A 19,092-nucleotide genomic window follows, 5' to 3' on the forward strand; every position below is an offset into this window, starting at 1 on the left:
CTTAACTATAAGCTCCATTCTGCATTTCATAATAAATGCCTACTGCTTGCAAAATAAAAATGTAAAATATAAACTATAGGTCCCCTGTAGGTCAGTTGGTAGAGCATGGCGCTTGCAACGCCAGGGTTGTGGGTTCGTTTCCCACGGGGGGCCAGTATGAAAAATTTATGCACTCACTAACTGTAAATCGCTCTGGACAAGAGTGTCTACTAAAATGTAAATGTAATAAATAATTATGTTTCTTTGCAGGACAAGAATTGTCCTGACTTTCAAGAATGTCTGAATTGTGTCACGATCGTCAAAAGGAGCAGACCAAAGCGCAGCGTGTTGAGCGAACATCGTAGACTTTATTATTAAAGCAACCACGAAAAAACAACAAAAGACGATACGTGAAGTTCTCTATGACACCGACTGAACATAGCACAAGGAAACAAAAACCCACAAACACAAGGTGAAAACTGACAGTTTAAATATGGCTCCCAATCAGAGATAACGAGCCGACAGCTGACACTCGTTACCTCCGATTGGGAGTCATTGACTACAACACACAACCTAGAAATATAACCCATAGACCTGCAAACATAGAAACACACCCAACAGAACTACCAACATAGAAAAACACCCAAATCCCCAACAAAACAACATACACTCTAGCTCACATAAACAAGTCCTAGAGCCAGAGTGTCACAGTACCCCCCCCTAAAGGTGCGAACTCCGGGCGCACCAACCCACAGTCTAGGGGAGGGTCTGGGTGGGCGTCTGTCCACGGTGGCGGTTCTGCCCCTGGTCGTGGTCCCCACCCCACCTTAGTCACCAGCCTCCCTAGCCTCCTCCCCATTACCACCCCCCAACTAAACCCCACTGGGTTAAGGGGCGGCACCGGACTAAGGGGCAGCACCGGACTACGGGGCAGTACCGGACTAAGGGGCAGTACCGGACTAAGGGGCAGTACCGGACTAAGGGGCAGTACCAGGCTAAGGGGCAGCACCGGACTAAGGGGCAGCACCGGACTAAGGGGCAGCACCAGGATAAGGGACAGCACCAGGATACGGAGCAACACCGAGCTAAGGGGCAGCACCGGACTAAATGGCGGATCCTGGCTGGCTGGCTCTGGCGGATCCTGGCTGGCTGGCGGATTCTGGCTGGACGGCTCTGGCGGATCCCGGCTGGACGGCTCTGGCGGATCCCGGCTGGACGGCTCTGGCGGATCCCGGCTGGACAGCTCTGGCGGATCCCGGCTGGACGGCTCTGGCGGATCCCGGCTGGACGGCTCTGGCGGGTCCCGGCTGGACGGCTCTGGCGGATCCCGGTTGGACGGCTCTGGCGGATCCTGGCTGGACGGCTCTGGCGGATCCCGGCTGGACGGCTCTGGCGGATCCTGTCTGGCGGAAGGCTCTGGCTGCTCCTGTCTGGCGGAAGGCTCTGGCTGATCCGGTCTGACGGAAGGCTCTGGCTGCTCCTGTCTGGCGGAAGGCACTGGCTGATCCTGTCTGGCGGAAGGCTCTGGCTGATCCTGTCTGGCGGAAGGCTCTGGCTGATCCTGTCTGGCGGAAGGCTCTGGCTGATCCTGTCTGGCGGAAGGCTCTGGCTGATCCTGTCTGGCGGAAGGCTCTGGCTGATCCTGTCTGGCGGAGAGCTCTAGCGGCTCCGGTCTGGCGGACGGCTCTGAAGGCTCATGGCAGACGGGCGGCTTTGCAGGCTCAGTACAGACGGGCAGTTCAGACGGCGTTGGGCAGACGGACAGTTCAGACGGCGTTGGGCAGACGGGCAGTTCAGACGGCGTTGGGCAGACGGGCAGTTCAGGCGCCGTTGGGTAGACGGGCAGTTCAGGTGCCGTTGGGCAGACGGGCAGTACAGGCGCCGTTGGGCAGATGGCAGACTCTGGCCATCTGAGGCGCACCATAGGCCTGATGCGTGGTACCGGAACTGGAGGTCCCGGGCTGAGGACACGCATCTCAGGGCTAGTGCGGGGAGAAGCAACAGGACGCACAGGACTCTGGGGACACACAGGAGGCTTAGTACGTGGCGCAGGGACAGGCCGGGCTGGGCTGACGACGCACACCGTAGGCTTCCTACGTGGCACAGGAACAGGCCGGGCTGGGCTGGCGACGCACACCGTAGGCATCCTACGTGGCGCAGGGACAGGCCGGGCTGGGCTGGCGACGCACACCGTAGGCTTAGTGCGAGGGGCCGGAACAGGCCGGGCTGGGCTGGCGACGCGCACCGTACACTTGGTGCGGGAGGCAGGATCAGGTCGAACCGGGCTGGCGACGCGCACCGTACACTTAGTGCGAGGGACCGGAACAGGCCGTACCGTACGGGGAACACACACTACTGGCTGCACCTCGGGACTAGGAACGGGCCGGACCGAACTGGTTACACACCCCAGTACCTCACGCCGTGCCTCAACAATTTCCTTCCCTGCTTTACCCAGTAGCCCCCTTGACCTGGTAGCCCACTGAATCCGTCCCTTCTCTGCCTCCGTCAGCCCCCTTAACCTGGCAGCCTTCTGACTCTGCCTTGTGGCAGCCTCCTGCTGCTCAGTCGCCCAAGCCATGTGCCCCCCCCCAAAAATTTCTTGGGGTTGCCTCTCGTCCTTCCGACGTTGGCTCTGCCGACGCCGTTGCTCCTCTCTCCGTCGCCTCTCCTCTGTCTCGCTCCATGGACGGCGATCCATGCCATCCAGGATTTCTTCCCACGTCCAGGACCCTTTACCGTCCAAAAGCTCTTCCCATGTCCAGACCCTCGGCTCCTGGACACGCTGCTTGGTCCTTTGATGGTGGGTTTTTCTGTCCTGATCGTCAAAAGGAGCAGACCAAAGCGCAGCGTGTTGAGCGAACATCGTAGACTTTATTATTAAAGCAACCACGAAAAAACAACAAAAGACGATACGTGAAGTTCTCTATGACACCGACTGAACATAGCACAAGGAAACAAAAACCCACAAACACAAGGTGAAAACTGACAGTTTAAATATGGCTCCCAATCAGAGATAACGAGCCGACAGCTGACACTCGTTACCTCCGATTGGGAGTCATTGACTACAACACACAACCTAGAAATATAACCCATAGACCTGCAAACATAGAAACACACCCAACAGAACTACCAACATAGAAAAACACCCAAATCCCCAACAAAACAACATACACTCTAGCTCACATAAACAAGTCCTAGAGCCAGAGTGTCACAAATTGCTTCGCCTTTCTTTTCTGGTTGGCTGGTATGGACTTTGGCCATACATGAGAATGATTAGAATATGGCAAATATTGATCACTTATTGTAGTCCATCCATGCTGGCTTTCGCAGGCTACTTGAGACATGAAACAGATAGGTGGAAGTGCATACAGACTTTCAACAATTTATTAATGAGCAATTTGTCTAAATGGGTAATGGAAACACTTCAACCACTAGATTTGTATTCCACACTGTAGGTTTTTGTGAAAAAGTGTTGTTGTTTTAGGTGTGACGTCATTACGTCCAGCTGTTTTTATCGACACAAGATAGTTCAATAGAAACGCACCCTAGCAGGCAATTGCCACGTCTATTTTCTATGCAAAAAAAAAATATGTTGACAAAAAAAATCACTGGGCAAGTTAATGGAAACAGGTAATGATGAATTAACTTTAATGGCACTACACTTCAGAAACTAGCATGCTGCTTCTCTCATTTAGAAATAGGCTAGCTCTCCACAGACAGTATTTATATATTTTTTAAACCCTTTCAAAACAAACATTCACTAAAACAGTGCCAAACTCAAATTATCAACTCATTTTTTAAAACCTCAAAACTGTGAAGCATGTAGGCTATGTGAAAAATCCACCGAATATATCAATCACAAACACACCCCATCACAAACAAAGTACATCAGCATCTCAAGATTTAGGCTATCAGTTAAATAGTGAGGGGATGGAATGAATCATCTAAAACATGATATATTGCATGAAACCTGAAGCATATATTGCTGCCTAAATAGCCCACCTAGGGAATAGAGTAAGTCCTTGGGAGTAGTGATTTCTCCAGGGGGAAAGAGTTTTAGCTGAAATATAAAAGAAGTATAGCCTCTATTCTATCATGTAGGTCTAAAAGCAGATCTAGATTATTTATATTTGCAGGCCTACCTCAGGGGACCCATTAGAGTCAGTCTGGTCAGCGGGCAGTGTGTTGTCATTGTAAGAACTGACGAGCTTGAAGTCACTTGTGCGCGAACCCGTTGTCAGGTAAAAGTCATAATTGTAAGTGCTCCGGAGAGTTCTAAACCTACTGTATATTATGTGCCTGTGTGTGTGAGGTGGCTGTTGGGGGAGAGAGCGACAAAGAAAGAGAGGGAGATGGAGTTAAAAATGGGATTGGGAACAATCTTAGATCTATGATCAGGGGCAAATCTATTTGGGGTAAGATGATTCAGAGTCTGAGCTTCATGCATCAAACCGAAAGCATGAGGTTGGCGCCTGAAACGGAAAATGGTAATCTACAGTTGGCATAAACTATTCATTTTAAGAAATACATTATGTTTTACAGGAGGCTTCCATATTACAATTAATAGCAATATTGTTCTGCATTTTACACATAATGCAGTGCAATCTACAGCATTTATTCTGTAAAACACATTTAACAACCATGTGTTTATTTTCTGTTGAAATTACAGAAAAATCTAACAGTGTAGAAAAACATGGAATAATGATGTACTGCCATGAAAAAGGTGATTGTCTATAGAAAACAATAATTGTACAATGCATCGTAGCTCTAAATTTGTGTACAATAAAGGCCTACCTCTGAGGGGGACCCTTCGGAATAGTCAAGTTCTTCAACAAAGTCTGTTATAGTTTTTCTCAGAGTCTGGTCCGCAGGCAGCGTGTTGTCATTGTAAGATCTGACGAACTTGAAGTCACTTGTGCGCGAACCCGTCGTCAGGTATGCGTCATAATTGTAAGTACTGCGGAGAGTTCCCTTGCCATCCACCTCTGCGTAGTTGGGAGGGAGATATGCGCTGGGGATGGCGACCGCTCCATCAAACAACAGTCTGGGCTTTCTCCTGAGGCAAAACCTCATGGCCAGGATGACAATAATGAAGGTGAGGAAAAAGGTGGAGACGGACACCAGCGCGATGATCAGATAAGAGGTGAGTTTGGAATTGCTCTCATCATAAGAGATATCTTTCAGTTCTGGCACTTCAGCCAAGTTATCAGAAATCAATAAATACATGGTACAGGTGGCAGAGAGAGAGAGGGCTGTATGTTATCTTTAACTGACACAATAAGGTACTGTTTCATGCTGTTAGATTCAGAAATGTCCCACTGTGTCCTGATCTCTCCGCTGTGGAGATCAATAGTGAAAAGTCCCGGATCAGTGGATTTGACTATATGATAGGACAGCCAGGCGTTCTGGCCGGAGTCCACATTCACCGCTATCACCTTGGAAACCAGGGAGCCCCAGTGTGCAGCTTTGGGGACCAGCTCGGTCATGAAGGAGTTCCCCTCCGGGGCGGGGTATAGTATCTGAGGAGAGTTGTCATTCACATCCGTTATGAACACACTAACGGTGACATTGCTGCTGATCGGAGGAGAACTGTTCAAAACTACTGAACTACTCATAATCAAACGACCTCACAGCATGGATCACCCCTGTGTCTCCGTCAACGGATAAAAACGAGGACACCGGGACACCATTCACTTCACCAGGTAAGAGAGAATAAATCTCTGTGCCGTTCTGTCTCCAGTCTGGGTCCCGTGCAGTAACGGAACAGACGGAGGTACCGGGTTTGTAATTTTCAGTCACTTGGGCTTTATAGGACTGTTTCTCAAACACAGGTGGGTTGTCGTTGACGTCAGCTACGGATAACTGAATACTTTTATAAGAGGACAGAGGTGGAGAGCCCTCGTCGGTGGCAGTGATTGTAATATTGTAATCAGACACACGATCCAGTTCGCCCGTGGTCACCAGAGAATAGTCGTTTTTGATTAATGGCACCAGCTTAAAAGGAACGTTTTGCTGAATGGAGCAGCAGACCTATCGGTTATTCTCAGACTCTCTATCCTGCACGTTAATGATGCCCACCTCTGTACCAGGTGATGCGTTCTCAGGTATGGAGTTAGTCAGAGATTTTAGATATATCACAGGAGCGTTGTCATTCATATCTGTGATGTCTATGATGCTAACCCTAAACCATTGTAGTGTATTAAGATTATGACTTTCTTAATGGTTTTAAGTGGAACCTTTGAGGATGTTTATTTTAGTGTCAAGAGGGAATGTTTTAGTGTAACGCCACATACAACAGACAGGAAGTGTGTGTTGTAGACAGGGGATTGGACAGTAGAGGGAGCCACCCTTATCTTGGGAAGATTATATATACTGGGTAAAAAGCGAAGAAGAGGTTAGAGCGGCCATTGCAATTCGGGGGATGCCGTTCTCCGGGTGATCTTGACACCTGTAACTCATGCTGAAACCTTGTGATATGAATAAACCTTATGATCAAAGTTCAGTATGAGCGGACTCCTTTGTTACAGCAATGACTAGCAACATTTACTCGACACAACAGAATGGCGTCACGAAAAGGGACGGTCTGCGTCTCTTCAGTGTTATATTCATGAGCAACGACGTGACTCTCGCTCAAGGCGCCGGCATAAGGTGAGATTTCTCACGGTCTTGTGTGCGTTTCGTTCGTCTGGTTATGGGTATGTGCGCTGGGGAGAGGTACCGTGTAAAGGAACGATGTGTGCCTTGTGTTGCGTTATTGCTGAGAACTGGGGGTCTGGCTAATCATTATAAATTTGGTTGCACTGGTAGACAGCGCAAAAGGGGGGAGAGAGAGCCTATAGGGTGTCTATAGAGAGATTTTGCTTGAATAACAGTTCAAGAACAATCGATTGAGAGAGGAATAAGGAATGAGGCCTAGGCAGAAGTGTATGTAACTTAGAGCCGCTGTAAATCATGGGAAAAGCCCTGGTAGACAGGCGACCTATTAAAGGTGGGCCAGAAAATCCTGATACGCGTTAGATGTGTTTTAGGTGAGTCCGATGGGCTGGAGACCGTGGTATATTGATGATATATATTGCCTCTCAGCTGGCTGTTGACGAACGGCTTGTTTGATGCAATCTCTCGTGTCGATTCCACAGATCTCGTGGTAGCATAAATTTAGCTAACAAATGGAATTTTACGGTACAGCGGAGGGAGAAATGCTAACGTGGCCTGCTAATTATGCTTCATGCTACATGCTAATGCTAATGCTAATTCATGCTACATGCCAATTTTGGATGCGGGTTATGATTAATATTTCTTCCTTGGTGGTCCATAGGAATGGGACGAGCCATCAGAAATGTGTTTAGTTAGCTTGGGCTTGGTGCCTGGTGTCTTGTGAACTGTTAAGTGTTATTGTTTGTCTATAAGGGGTAAAAGAGAGGAGCTATAGCGGAATGCTAACGTTCTGTTGTCTGGAGCTGCGTCCATGGTGAAATCGTATCGTTAAATGTATTGCGCATGCGTTTAATTTTACGACACTACACTACAAAACGGGGGAGTTTACGGCACTAGACTACAACACGTTGTTTACTTAAACTACAACAAGGGGGATTTTGGGTAAATGGGTCATACTTCTGTTACACTGCAGGGGGAGACAGAGACACAGACGAGGGAACAAAGAGGAGAGATTTTAACACGAATGGAATCTTCTAGTTGTTACATCGGCTGTTGTTTGAAAATGAAACTATTTGTTCAGATCTATTGAATTTATAAATTAGATATATGTTGACGGATTAAAATAAATAAAATAAAATGACGGATTAAAATAAATAAAAATGTTACTGAGCTGTTTATTCCTGAGTTAATTCTTATAGCGAATGTGACTGGAGGAATATTGAATGCTGGAAATAACTCAGTGAATGTATAAACTTTAAATTCTTGTCTGTTTCTATGCTCTTTTGTCATATGAGAGGAATGATAGGACGAGAGGAGAGAGAGAGAGAGAAAGAGAGGAGGGGCTGGCGTGTACGTCACGTGACAAGGATCGAGTCAAAAAGGTTTTGGTACTGTTCTGTTTACAAAATCTTCCCCTACAGGATATTTGATGTTATGACAATTTCACAGAGGCTTGGCAAATACTGATTCATTAAAAATTTGCATTTTGGAGTTTCTGTGCATCACTTTACTGACATTATTCTGTAAAATTAAGATAATTGGGTGCTTATAGAGCAAGGGGGTTTATGGGTATTGTAGTCTGAAGTTGACTACTTGCATTTACTTTCCGGATGGGTTGTGGTAAGATAGCCACTAATTGATAAATTGTTAAGATAGGATATAGAAATAAAAAATGTGTTTTAATTATTCATGATTTTTAATTGATTTTTTAATTGATTTTATATTTTTAATTAAAAAATATTTTTTGAATGACATTTTTAATTAATTTTTTTTAGTATTCATGTTTTTATTGATTGATTAAAAAAGTTTATTAGTTTATATTAATAATTAAAGGGGGGAAGCCATAGGCTATATAGTCTAAAATAAAATAATTCACAATAAAGGAATATAAAAGAGTTGGTACAATGGGAAAAAGATATCAGGACTATGAAGGTAATTACACCTGTTGTTATAGTACAAAATAGTAATCCTTTAACTAAAGTATTGCTAGGTTATCCGGCAAATGAAAAAAAAGTTGCCCTTCATTCTCAAACAAAAACTGATAAAAGATTCCAGCGATAAGATAAACAAAGGTATAGAGAAAAGGCTAAAGGAAGAGAAGGCGACAAAAAAACTAATGGCAGAAGTTGGTACACCTTTCTCACATACGGATTCAGCTAAAAGACCCCCACCTTATGAGAAGGAAGTAGAGCTTAGGGATGTTTATCCTCAGCTTCCAGTGATCATCCAGGAGGGTGATTATTGCATCAGAGATGAAGATGAACGAATAATAGATAGAGGACAAGCAGAAACGACAATGAAAATGAATCCAAAACTCCAGAAGTAAGAAAAAACCGAGATGTCTGGAAACTAAGAGAAGAATGAGGTTCGGAAAGATGAAGATACAGAAGAGAAAAACTGCTGAGAAAAGAATCCCAAGAATTGGAGGAGAAGAATACATTGAGGCCAAGGAAAAAGGCCTCCAGCCCGAGATCACTGGCTATATTTCCAATAACAGATCCTCTTTTCATCTCCTCTGGAAAAGAATAGGTCACGTCTCCATAGGCGAAGTGCAGCGTGAGAAGAAAGAAAGCAAAGCAGAACACCAGGCCTGCCATTGAGAATCCTTTGTTCTGCATCCTTAGACTTCGAATAACATCCATATATATATATATATATATGTATATATAGTTAGACAGATCGATGTAAGGAAAAAGTATTCCACAAAAATATCAACATTCACTAGATTATTAAAACAAAATATGTGTGCAGTCTGACTGCCTTCCTCTACTCTTTTCTGCAGTGAAATGGCACCAGAGCTTTGCTAATGACAACACCAATGGGTGGAGAGCTATTTCCATTCTTCCTCCGCTGGTGAACAGCGACACTATGAGTACCCTTCAGAAATTACATATATTTATCCATTCACACTGGCATTGGTCTAAATAGGCCTACATTTTAATAAAAGTAGTAGGTAGACTGTGTATGTATCATCAAACATTGGAAACATTGGAAACATGTACGCGCCCAGCAAAAGGGAAGAAAAAAAGCCACAAAAAAAGAAATAAAACACTGATCTCACAAAAACTATTAGCGCTCATAATTTGTTGTTGTTGTTGTTGTATTATTGTTTTGTATTTTTTTGTAATTTCATATTGCAGATAGATTGTGGGTTCTATCAATGTAATTGTCTGCATCATTTCCAATCCGCCATATGTATAAATGTTTTTTTAAATCCTTTATTATTTTACCCTAATCCTACCACCCCAACCCTAATTGGAGTAAAACAATGAGTTAAGGTAATGTCAGGTAGGTGAAGAAACTACACTACAGAAAGGTAGCTATAGGCCTAACTTCGGCAAAATTGAGGTAAAATGCATATAAAAAGAGTTGCTGTGTAATTATTTTCAGTCAACTAGCCTTCATCAGTAAAATGCGAAAAGTAAGTAAGTAGAGCTGGTGAGGAAGGAAATTAATAGGCTAGCCCTGCTGTCAAACTATAATACAACACGCTAAAGGAAGGAAAGTAACAGGCTAGCCCTGCTGTCAAACTATAATACAACACGCTAAAGGAAGGAAAGTAATAGGCTAGCCCTGCTGTCAAACTATAACACAACACGCTAAAGGAAGGAAATTAATAGGCTAGCCTTGCTGTCAAACTATAATACAACACGCTAAAGGAAGGAAAGTAATAGGCTAGCCCTGCTGTCAAACTATAATACAACACGCTAAAGGAAGGAAAGTAATAGGCTAGCCCTGCTGTCAAACTATAATACAACACGCTAAAGGAAGGAAAGTAACAGGCTAGCCCTGCTGTCAAACTATAATACAACACGCTAAAGGAAGGAAAGTAACAGGCTAGCCCTGCTGTCAAACTATAATACAACACGCTAAAGGAAGGGGATTAATAGGCTAGCCCTGCTGTCAAACTATAATACAACACGCTAAAGGAAGGAAATTAATAGGCTAGCCCTGCTGTCAAACTATAATACAACACGCTAAAGGAAGGAAATTAATAGGCTAGCCCTGCTGTCAAACTATAATACAACACGCTAAAGGAAGGAAAGTAACAGGCTAGCACTGCTGTCAAACTATAACACAACACGCTAAAGGAAGGAAAGTAATAGGCTAGCCCTGCTGAAAACTATAATAAAACACGCTAAAGGAAGGAGAGTAATTGGCTAGCCCTGCTACCAAACTAGAATAAAACACGCTAAAGGAAGGAGAGTAATTGGCTAGCCCTGCTGTCAAACTGGAATAAAACAACACGCTAACGGAAGGAGAGTAATTGGCTAGCCCTGCTGTCAAACTGGAATAAAACACGCTAAAGTAGGAAAGTAATAGGCTAGCCCTGCTGTCAAACTGGAATAAAACACGCTAAAGGAAGGAGCATAAAAGGCTAGCCCTGCTGTCAAACTAGAATAAAAAATGCTAAAGGAAGGAAAGTAATAGGCTAGCCCTGCTGTCAAACTAGAATAAAAGGCGCTAAATCCTTTAGAAAATAAACCGATCTTTTCAGCAACACGGCACGGACAGTGGAACTCTGTTACAGTGCAGAAAAAGGCTCCAACACTTCTCATAATTGTCTAAATAGCTCAATTGTTGGCTCTTTTGCAATGCCTTACAACAAGGCCCATATCAAACTATTCCAAATAGAACCAACTATATATTTTGGGTGCCGTCTTTCGGATTGGACACCTAATCATCCCCAGCTTCCAATTGGCTCATTCACCCCACCTCCTCTCCCCTGTAACTATTCCCCAGGTCATTGCTGTAAATTAGAATGTGTTCTCAGTCAACTTACCTAGTAAAATAAGGGTAAAATAAATACAAACTAAATAAATATATAACACGATCTCTGTAACACTAAAACTGTGCAGTATCCCAGGAAAAATCCAGATTATTTATCATTCCCAAACCAAATTTACCCAATCACAAATCGAACAACATAATATAATTTGCAAACACAGCCTTGAAATTAGTAGGTTTGATTTCAAAGCATGAAATAAAACACATTAATCATACGTCGAGCAAAACTGCATTGAAAATATGAGCATGGGACAGATAAATGAAATTCGAAATAAACTAGTCCTGTGGGAATTGTGCTTTGATCATGAATCACAAAAACACTTTAGATATTGTAAAATATGTTAACTGCATGTGAAACACCTGCTAGAGAGCCTCTAGAGTTATAACATGTCTATCACATTTCAAGCCTACGTCTGGGGACCCCGGAGAATTGTGCCCCATCCTGGGATTAAAAGGGTCGAAAATCATAAAGCCCTAGATACTGCCGTGTAAACAAATACTATTCAACAAAAGATGCAGTTTGATGTAAATAATTTCCACAAAATGTGCATGCAGTCGGACTATTTTCTGCAGCTAAATGGCACCTGAACCTTGTAACAACAGCAGTGAGAACTGGATCTATCCAAACACAGCTGGTGAACAGCGACATAGTGAGTACACATGCACATGGACATTATTAAATAGGCATAATCAACAGAAAGTGGATGTTCAGCACCATGGACAGCAACACGGTTGCTCAAGTTGCTCTTCAGACACCCAGACCACTTATACAAAGACAGTATTCATCTTTTGTAACCTCTTCCCATGGAGCAAAACATTTAAATCTAGGAAACAGAGCAAACCTCCTTTGTCAAGCCATTTTCTGAAACCTCAAAACGGTGATGCATGTATGTGATAAAGATTAGCAAAAAATACTGTATAAAATAAATAATACAAATACTGAGCTCATTTTTTGTACACTAATAAAATTGGCAAATTATATGATTTTATACTAAAACAACAGTTCAGAGAAAATATTTTGTTTAACAAGTAATACAAAAAATCACAAAAAAGTAAGTATCAAAATTATTGGCACCCCTGTTTTCAATTCTTTTTGCACCCTCCCCTTGCAGGGATAACAGTGTCTTAGCCTTTTCTATTAAAACAATTATGAGATTGGAGAACACATTGAGAGGGATCTCATACCATTCCTCCATAAATAATATTTCAAGATCCTCAATATCCTTAGATCTGCTCTTACGGACTGCCCTCTTTAATTCAAACCAAAGGATTTCAATGGGGTTCAAGTCCGAAGACTGAGATGGCCATTGCAAAATGATGATTTTATGGTCAATTAACCACTTATTTGAGGAAGAAACAGCCCCATAACATCAAAGATCCACCCCCATAATGTATAGTAGGTATGAGGTTATTTTCTGCATATGCATCCTTCTTTCGAGGCCAAACTGGTTTGCCTGGCCAAAGAGCTCTATTTTTCGTCTAATCTGACCATAGCACCTGGTTCCAATCCAAGTGCCAATGCAGTTTAGCAAACTCCAAGTTTTTACATTTGTTTGTTGCTCTCAATAAATGCTTTTTATGGCAACCCTTCCTAATAGCCCATTGGCATGGAGGTGGCATCTAATTGTAGATTTGTTGGTTTGGTGACCCCAAGATTTGACCAAGTTCTGTAATTCTCCAAATGTGGCCCTTGGACTTTTCTTTGCCTCCCGAACCGTTTTCCTCACTGTGTGTGGGGACAAGATACACTTGCGTCCTCTTCCTTTTTTAATTGTTGCCCTAATAGTGGTAAGTGGTATATTTGGTTTTTCAGTAGTTAAAAAACAACAACTAATGCCTGATATATGAAAGTCAACAACCATTTGTCTCTTTTCATTTGGGAGTTCTTTGCCTTTCCCCATGGTGATGGATGACAAAGGGACTTTACATGCGTGTTAACTCATTTTTATACCCCAGGGAAACAGGAAGCCATGGAAGGCCACAATACAGTTAATTAAGATGAGATTAACTTAAAAAAGTAGAATGTTAATGCAGATTTAAATTTAGTTTGATTTAGTCATGTGAATCTTTAGGGCTGGCAAAAGTTTGGCACCAATGTTTTTTAGATTATAGTTTTTTACTTGTTACACAAAATCTCTTTATCTGAACAATTATAGTAGCATAAATGAATATAATTTTGCACACAATATAGCTCTGTATTTGTATTATTTATTTCATACAGTCTTTTTGCTCTTTTTTATCAAGGTTACCAATAATTTTGGAGGTGACAGTAATAAAAGAAAGCACAAAATCACTGACCCCATCACATTCAAATCATAAGTCAAAACCTATGTCAGCACCTCAATATTTATCACTTCAACTGAGTGGGTCAAAACAATCCTCTAACAGGCTGCATTACAAATTACATCAAACCTGGAGCCTATCAACTTGCCTATACACTGTCAAACGTTTCCCTGTAAATTTACAGAATTATATTGACAGCAGAGTTGCCAGGCGAATACTGTAATTTAAAATGTTTTACAGTAAGAAAAACAGTGCTCTATTATACAATACAGAATTATACTCTAAATGAATGAGCCTACAGTAATCATTATAGCAACACAACTATTATATAATTACTGTAATTTGCTGGTAATCATCCTGCCAGTATAATGCCGTAAATGTACAGTACAGCATGTTACTGTAATCCATTTTATGTTACCAATATCTTACTGTAATCTTTTAATGTTAATTGTAATGAATGAATGAATGAATGGATGGATGAATTCAATTCATTGAGGGGAGGCAGGGTTTGTATTTTACAGTATTTTAGTGTAATTGCATGGGATTGGTGCAAGCAGGTTGGCTGCTAGATATTGTGTTTTCATATTACAGCATATCAAACAAATATGTATACATAATTAGTGTTTAAAATCACTTGCACTTAACAAAGGCTTCCAAACCTGCAGTGACTACAGGGAAAAACAGACCAAGGACTTGGCAAATACTCAACCACTAAGGTTGGAGGCCTGCTGCCACTCCAATCAGTCCCCTATATATATTTAATTGTTGGTGCACTACTACCACATACCAGTTAAATTGATACACCATTCTCACTCACCCGTGCAACAAAGTAGCGTCTTACAAGGCACGCCTCAAAATATGTTAATGAGCCAGAAACAACCATACCCACTAGTGGTCAAAAGGTTTTTGGCAAGCAAAAAATATGGTCGGGTAATATATTAATGTATTTTGTGAGGTGGAAATATAGTAAAATTTTAACTTATTTATAGTAATGTACTGTTAAACCAATGTTTTATTGGAATTGACGGGATAATTTACCATTTACCAGTTACGCCTAATATCACCCAGAGTGCATTGCGATTTATGGCTATTTACTGTAAAAAGTTATTACGGTACATTGCTGTTAGTTTTATTGTAAGATACTGTAAAAACAACAATGTGTGTAACCAAAGAAAAGCATTATTACAATACTACTTCAAAACCTACTGTATATTATGTGCCTCTGTGTGTGTAGGGTGGGTGTTGGGCGCGAGAGAGACAAAGAGAGAGAGAGAAGAAGATGGAGTTAACATTGGGATTGGTTACAATCTTAGATCTACGATCAGGGGTAAATCTATTCGGGGTAAGGAATTAATAGTCTGAGCTTCATGCATCTTACCCACCGCATGACGTTGGCGCCTGAAACTGAAAATTGTAATCTACAGTAGGCATAAGCTATTACTGTAAAAAAAAATACAGCATGTTAGAATAATTTTTACAGGAGGCTTCCAATTACAATGAACAACAGTATTTGTCAGCATTTTACCTATAATGGAGTGCAATCTACAGAATGTATTCTGTAAAACACATTGAACAACCATTTGTCTCTTTTCTGTTGAAATTAAAGACTGACAATGTAGATAATGATGTACTGCCGTGAAAAATGTGATTTTCTATAGGAAATAAATGAATTGTACAAAGCATCTTGCTCTAATTGAGGCTTTAATTGTTTTGCAAAGCATGTTACCTGAACATGTATGAAAAAGTATAGCCTCTATTTAATAAAACATAAAACCAACAGTCTATTTTTGTTTACAATAAAACCACATTTGTTTAAGCAAGTCAGCCATATCAACTATGCTTTTTTTAAAGGCAGTAAATGAGGCTGAATGAACTGTTTCGCTGCCAGACAAGGCTTCGCTGATAGACAGGTGTAGCAGTGGTAAGGATTCACTCCATGGTGCTGAAAGGAAAGTTCTGCTGTTGGGACAGCTTTATGTAGGCGCTAACAGTTTGTGGGCACCGTTTGTCACTGTTATAGTGCAATTAATGTATTGTTTAGTGATGTGTTGTGTTGTGTTGTGTAGTGGCTTTGCTGGCATGCATCTAAAGAAAAAAGTAGAGTTTGCCCCACCAAGATTTACATGCTAAAATCGCCACTGCTACAGAGCCTCATTATTGCCAGATCTATTAATGGTAAACGCCTACCTCTGGGGAGCCATTGGAATCTTCAAGTTCTTCAGCAAAGTCTGTTGGAGTTTTTCTCAGAGTCTGGTCCGCATGCAGCGTGTTGTCATTGTAAGATGTGAGGAACTTGAAGTCACTTGTGCGCGAACCCGTCGTCAGGTATGCGTCATAATTGTAAGTACTGCGGAGAGTTCCTGCGCCATCCACCTCTGCGTAGTTCGGAGGGAGATACGCGCTGGGGATGGCGACCGCTCCGTCAAACAACAGTCTGGGCTTTTTCCTGCAGCAAAACCTCACGGTCAGGATGACAATAATGAAGGTGAGGAAAAAGGTGGAGACGGACACCAGCGCGATGATCAGATATGAGGTGAGTTTGGAATTGCTCTCATCATAAGAGATATCTTTCAGTTCTGGCACTTCAGCCAAGTTATCAGAAATCACTAAATACATGGTACAGGTGGCAGAGAGAGAGGGCTGTCCGTTATCGTTCACTGACACAATAAGGTTCTGTTTCATGCTGTCAGTTTCAGAAATGTCTCGTTGTGTCCTGATCTCTCCGCTATGAAGACCAATAGTGAAAAGTCCCGAATCAGTAGATTTGACTATATGATAGGACAGCCAGGCGTTCTGGCCGGAGTCCGAGTCCACCGCTATCACCTTGGAAACCAGAGAGCCCCCATGCCCAGCTTTGGGCACCAGCTCGGTCATGAAGGAGTTCCCCTCCGGGGCGGGGTATAGTATCTGAGGAGAGTTGTCATTGACATCCGTTATGAACACACTGACGGTGATGTTGCTGCTAAGCGGAGGAGAACCGTTGTCTCTGGCCACCACGTGGACTTTAAAACTCCTGAACTGCTCATAATCAAATGACCTCACAGCGTAGATCACCCCCGTATCTCCGTTAACGGATAAAAACGAGGACACCGGGACACCGTTCACTTCACCAGGTAAAAGAGAATAAATCACTGTTCCGTTCTGTCTCCAGTCTGGGTCACGTGCAGTAACAGAACACACGGGGGCACCGGGTTTGTTATTTTCAATCACGTGGGCTTGATAGGACTGTTCCTCAAACACAGGTGGGTTGTCGTTGACGTCAGCTACAGATAACTGAACACTTTTAGAGGAGGACAGAGGTGGAGAGCCCTCGTCGGAGGCAGTGATTGTAATGTTGTAATCAGACACTAGTTCCCGGTCCAGTTCGCCCGTGGTCACCAGAGAATAGTAGTTTTTGATGGATGGCACCAGCTTAAAAGGAACGTTTTGCTGAATGGAGCAGCGGACCTGTCGGTTATTCTCAGAGTCTCTATCCTGCACGTTAATTATGCCCACCTCTGTACCAGGTGACGCGTTCTCAGGTATGGGGTTAGTCAGAGATTGTAGATATATCACAGGGGCGTTGTCATTAACATCAGTGATGTCTATTATCAATATAGAGTAGGATGCTAACCCTAAACCATCCTTTGCACTGATCTGTATTTCATATGAAGACTCCTTTTCATAATCTACTGGCCCAACAACTGTAATTTTTCCAGTTTTATGATCAAGAGAAAATACATTGCTATTTTCGTCTGAAACATCATCAAATTCATATGTAACTTCTCCATTCAATCCCTCATCTGCATCCGTAGCACTCACTGTAACCACTACAGTATCTAAAGGAGAGTTTTCAGGCAGACTGGCTTTATAGACGGCCTGGCTAAACACTGGGGTGTTATCGTTAGCATCCAGTACAGTGACGTGTATGACTACAGTACCTGATCTCTGTGGAGTGCCTCCGTCCATCGCTGTCAGTAATAATTTTATTTCATGCTGCCCCTCACGGTCTAGCTCTTTGTCTAAGACTAACTCGCTGTATTTGCGTCCACCACTTTTTGTTTTGACATTCAAAATAAAATGTTCATTTCGTTGTAGTGTATAGCTCTGAACCGTATTCTGTCCTATATCAGCATCATGGGCCTCATCTAGAGAAAAACGAACGCCTTTGACTGCTGATTCACTAATATCCATTTTGATAATATCCTTTCTAAACTGTGGGGAATTATCATTTATATCTTGAACATGAAGAATAATACGGTGAAGCTCCAACGGATCTTCAAGCACAAGTTCCTGTTTTAAAACGCACGAAGCCTTCTTGCCACAAAGCCCCTCTCTGTCAATCCTTTCAGCTATAGTCAAATCTCCCGTACTCAGATCGATGTCACAATACCGTTCGTGGTTCCCTTCGGTAACAATACGGGCCTTACGAGCGGACAGTCTGCTCGCCTCCAGCCCGAGATCCTTAGCTATATTTCCAACAACGGATCCGCGTTTCATCTCCTCCGGAAAATAAATGCTCACTTCTCCATAGGCGGAGTGTAGTGTTACAATAAAGAAAGCAAAGCCGCAGACCAGGCCCGTCACTGAGAATCCTTTGTGCCCCATCCTGAGATTAAAACGTCAAAACACAATATACCCTTGACAATACAATGTAAACAAAAAAGCATTCCACAAACAGATTCAGTTTGATGAAAATAGTATCCTCAAAATGTTCAAGCAATCTGACCGCGTCCAATATTTTCTACAGAATGACACCCGAGCACCCGAGCCTAGTATAACAGCAGTGGGTGGAGAACTAGATTCATATCAAACACAGCTGGTGAACAGCGACACTGTGAGTACTCAACAGAAATGACATTATGTACTTACAGTTTTCTTAATGTTTTACTGACAAGTGTTTATAAATACCCTTAAGTAAGTTTAATTGGTCAATTAACTATTGGAAAACGAAAGAGAAACACAGAAAACGATAGGATATTATACCATAGAAACATAAATTATTAAAATCACCCCCATTCTATTTTAATCAGTTAAGATCAGGTATACTATGAATATAAAATACAACACATCTGCAAAAGAGTCAACAATGCAATGTATCCGATGCTGGTTAGTCAGCCAGAGCAATCTCATAACTGCTATAGAAAAAAACAGAGCATGGCAAGGAATAAGAATATGACGGTCAAACAGCAATCAATAGTAAAGCGTACTGGTTTAAAATAGGATATTAGACATTTCAGCACCATGGACAGCGACACAGCAAGGACTCTCGTTGCTCTTCAGACACTCTCACACCACTTTTCTCAAGACTCTGTTACTAATAAATACGAAGTCCCAACTGACTGGAATCATTTACTTATAGAAATCAGGGAATTAAAATCACTCAGTGAAGTTAAGAAATCACATTTT

General features: G+C 42.5%; 1 protein-coding gene across 1 annotated transcript; it reads right to left on the minus strand.

Annotated features, from left to right (window-relative positions):
• Positions 1 to 4,746: 4,746 nt before the first annotated feature.
• Positions 4,747 to 18,291, minus strand: LOC311104591 (protocadherin beta-15-like; the record flags this gene model as incomplete). Its single annotated transcript, XM_084146466.1, has 5 exons — positions 4,747 to 5,171; positions 5,390 to 5,498; positions 5,611 to 5,831; positions 7,591 to 7,600; positions 15,892 to 18,291. 5 exons carry the CDS (start codon positions 18,289 to 18,291, stop codon positions 4,747 to 4,749), a joined length of 3,165 nt encoding a protein of 1,054 aa, XP_084002592.1.
• Between the last annotated feature and the right edge of the window lie 801 nt (positions 18,292 to 19,092).

This window comes from Coregonus lavaretus (genome assembly GCF_964263955.1).
Source record: "Coregonus lavaretus genome assembly, chromosome: 29".
Classification (NCBI taxonomy): Eukaryota; Metazoa; Chordata; class Actinopteri; order Salmoniformes; family Salmonidae; genus Coregonus; species Coregonus lavaretus.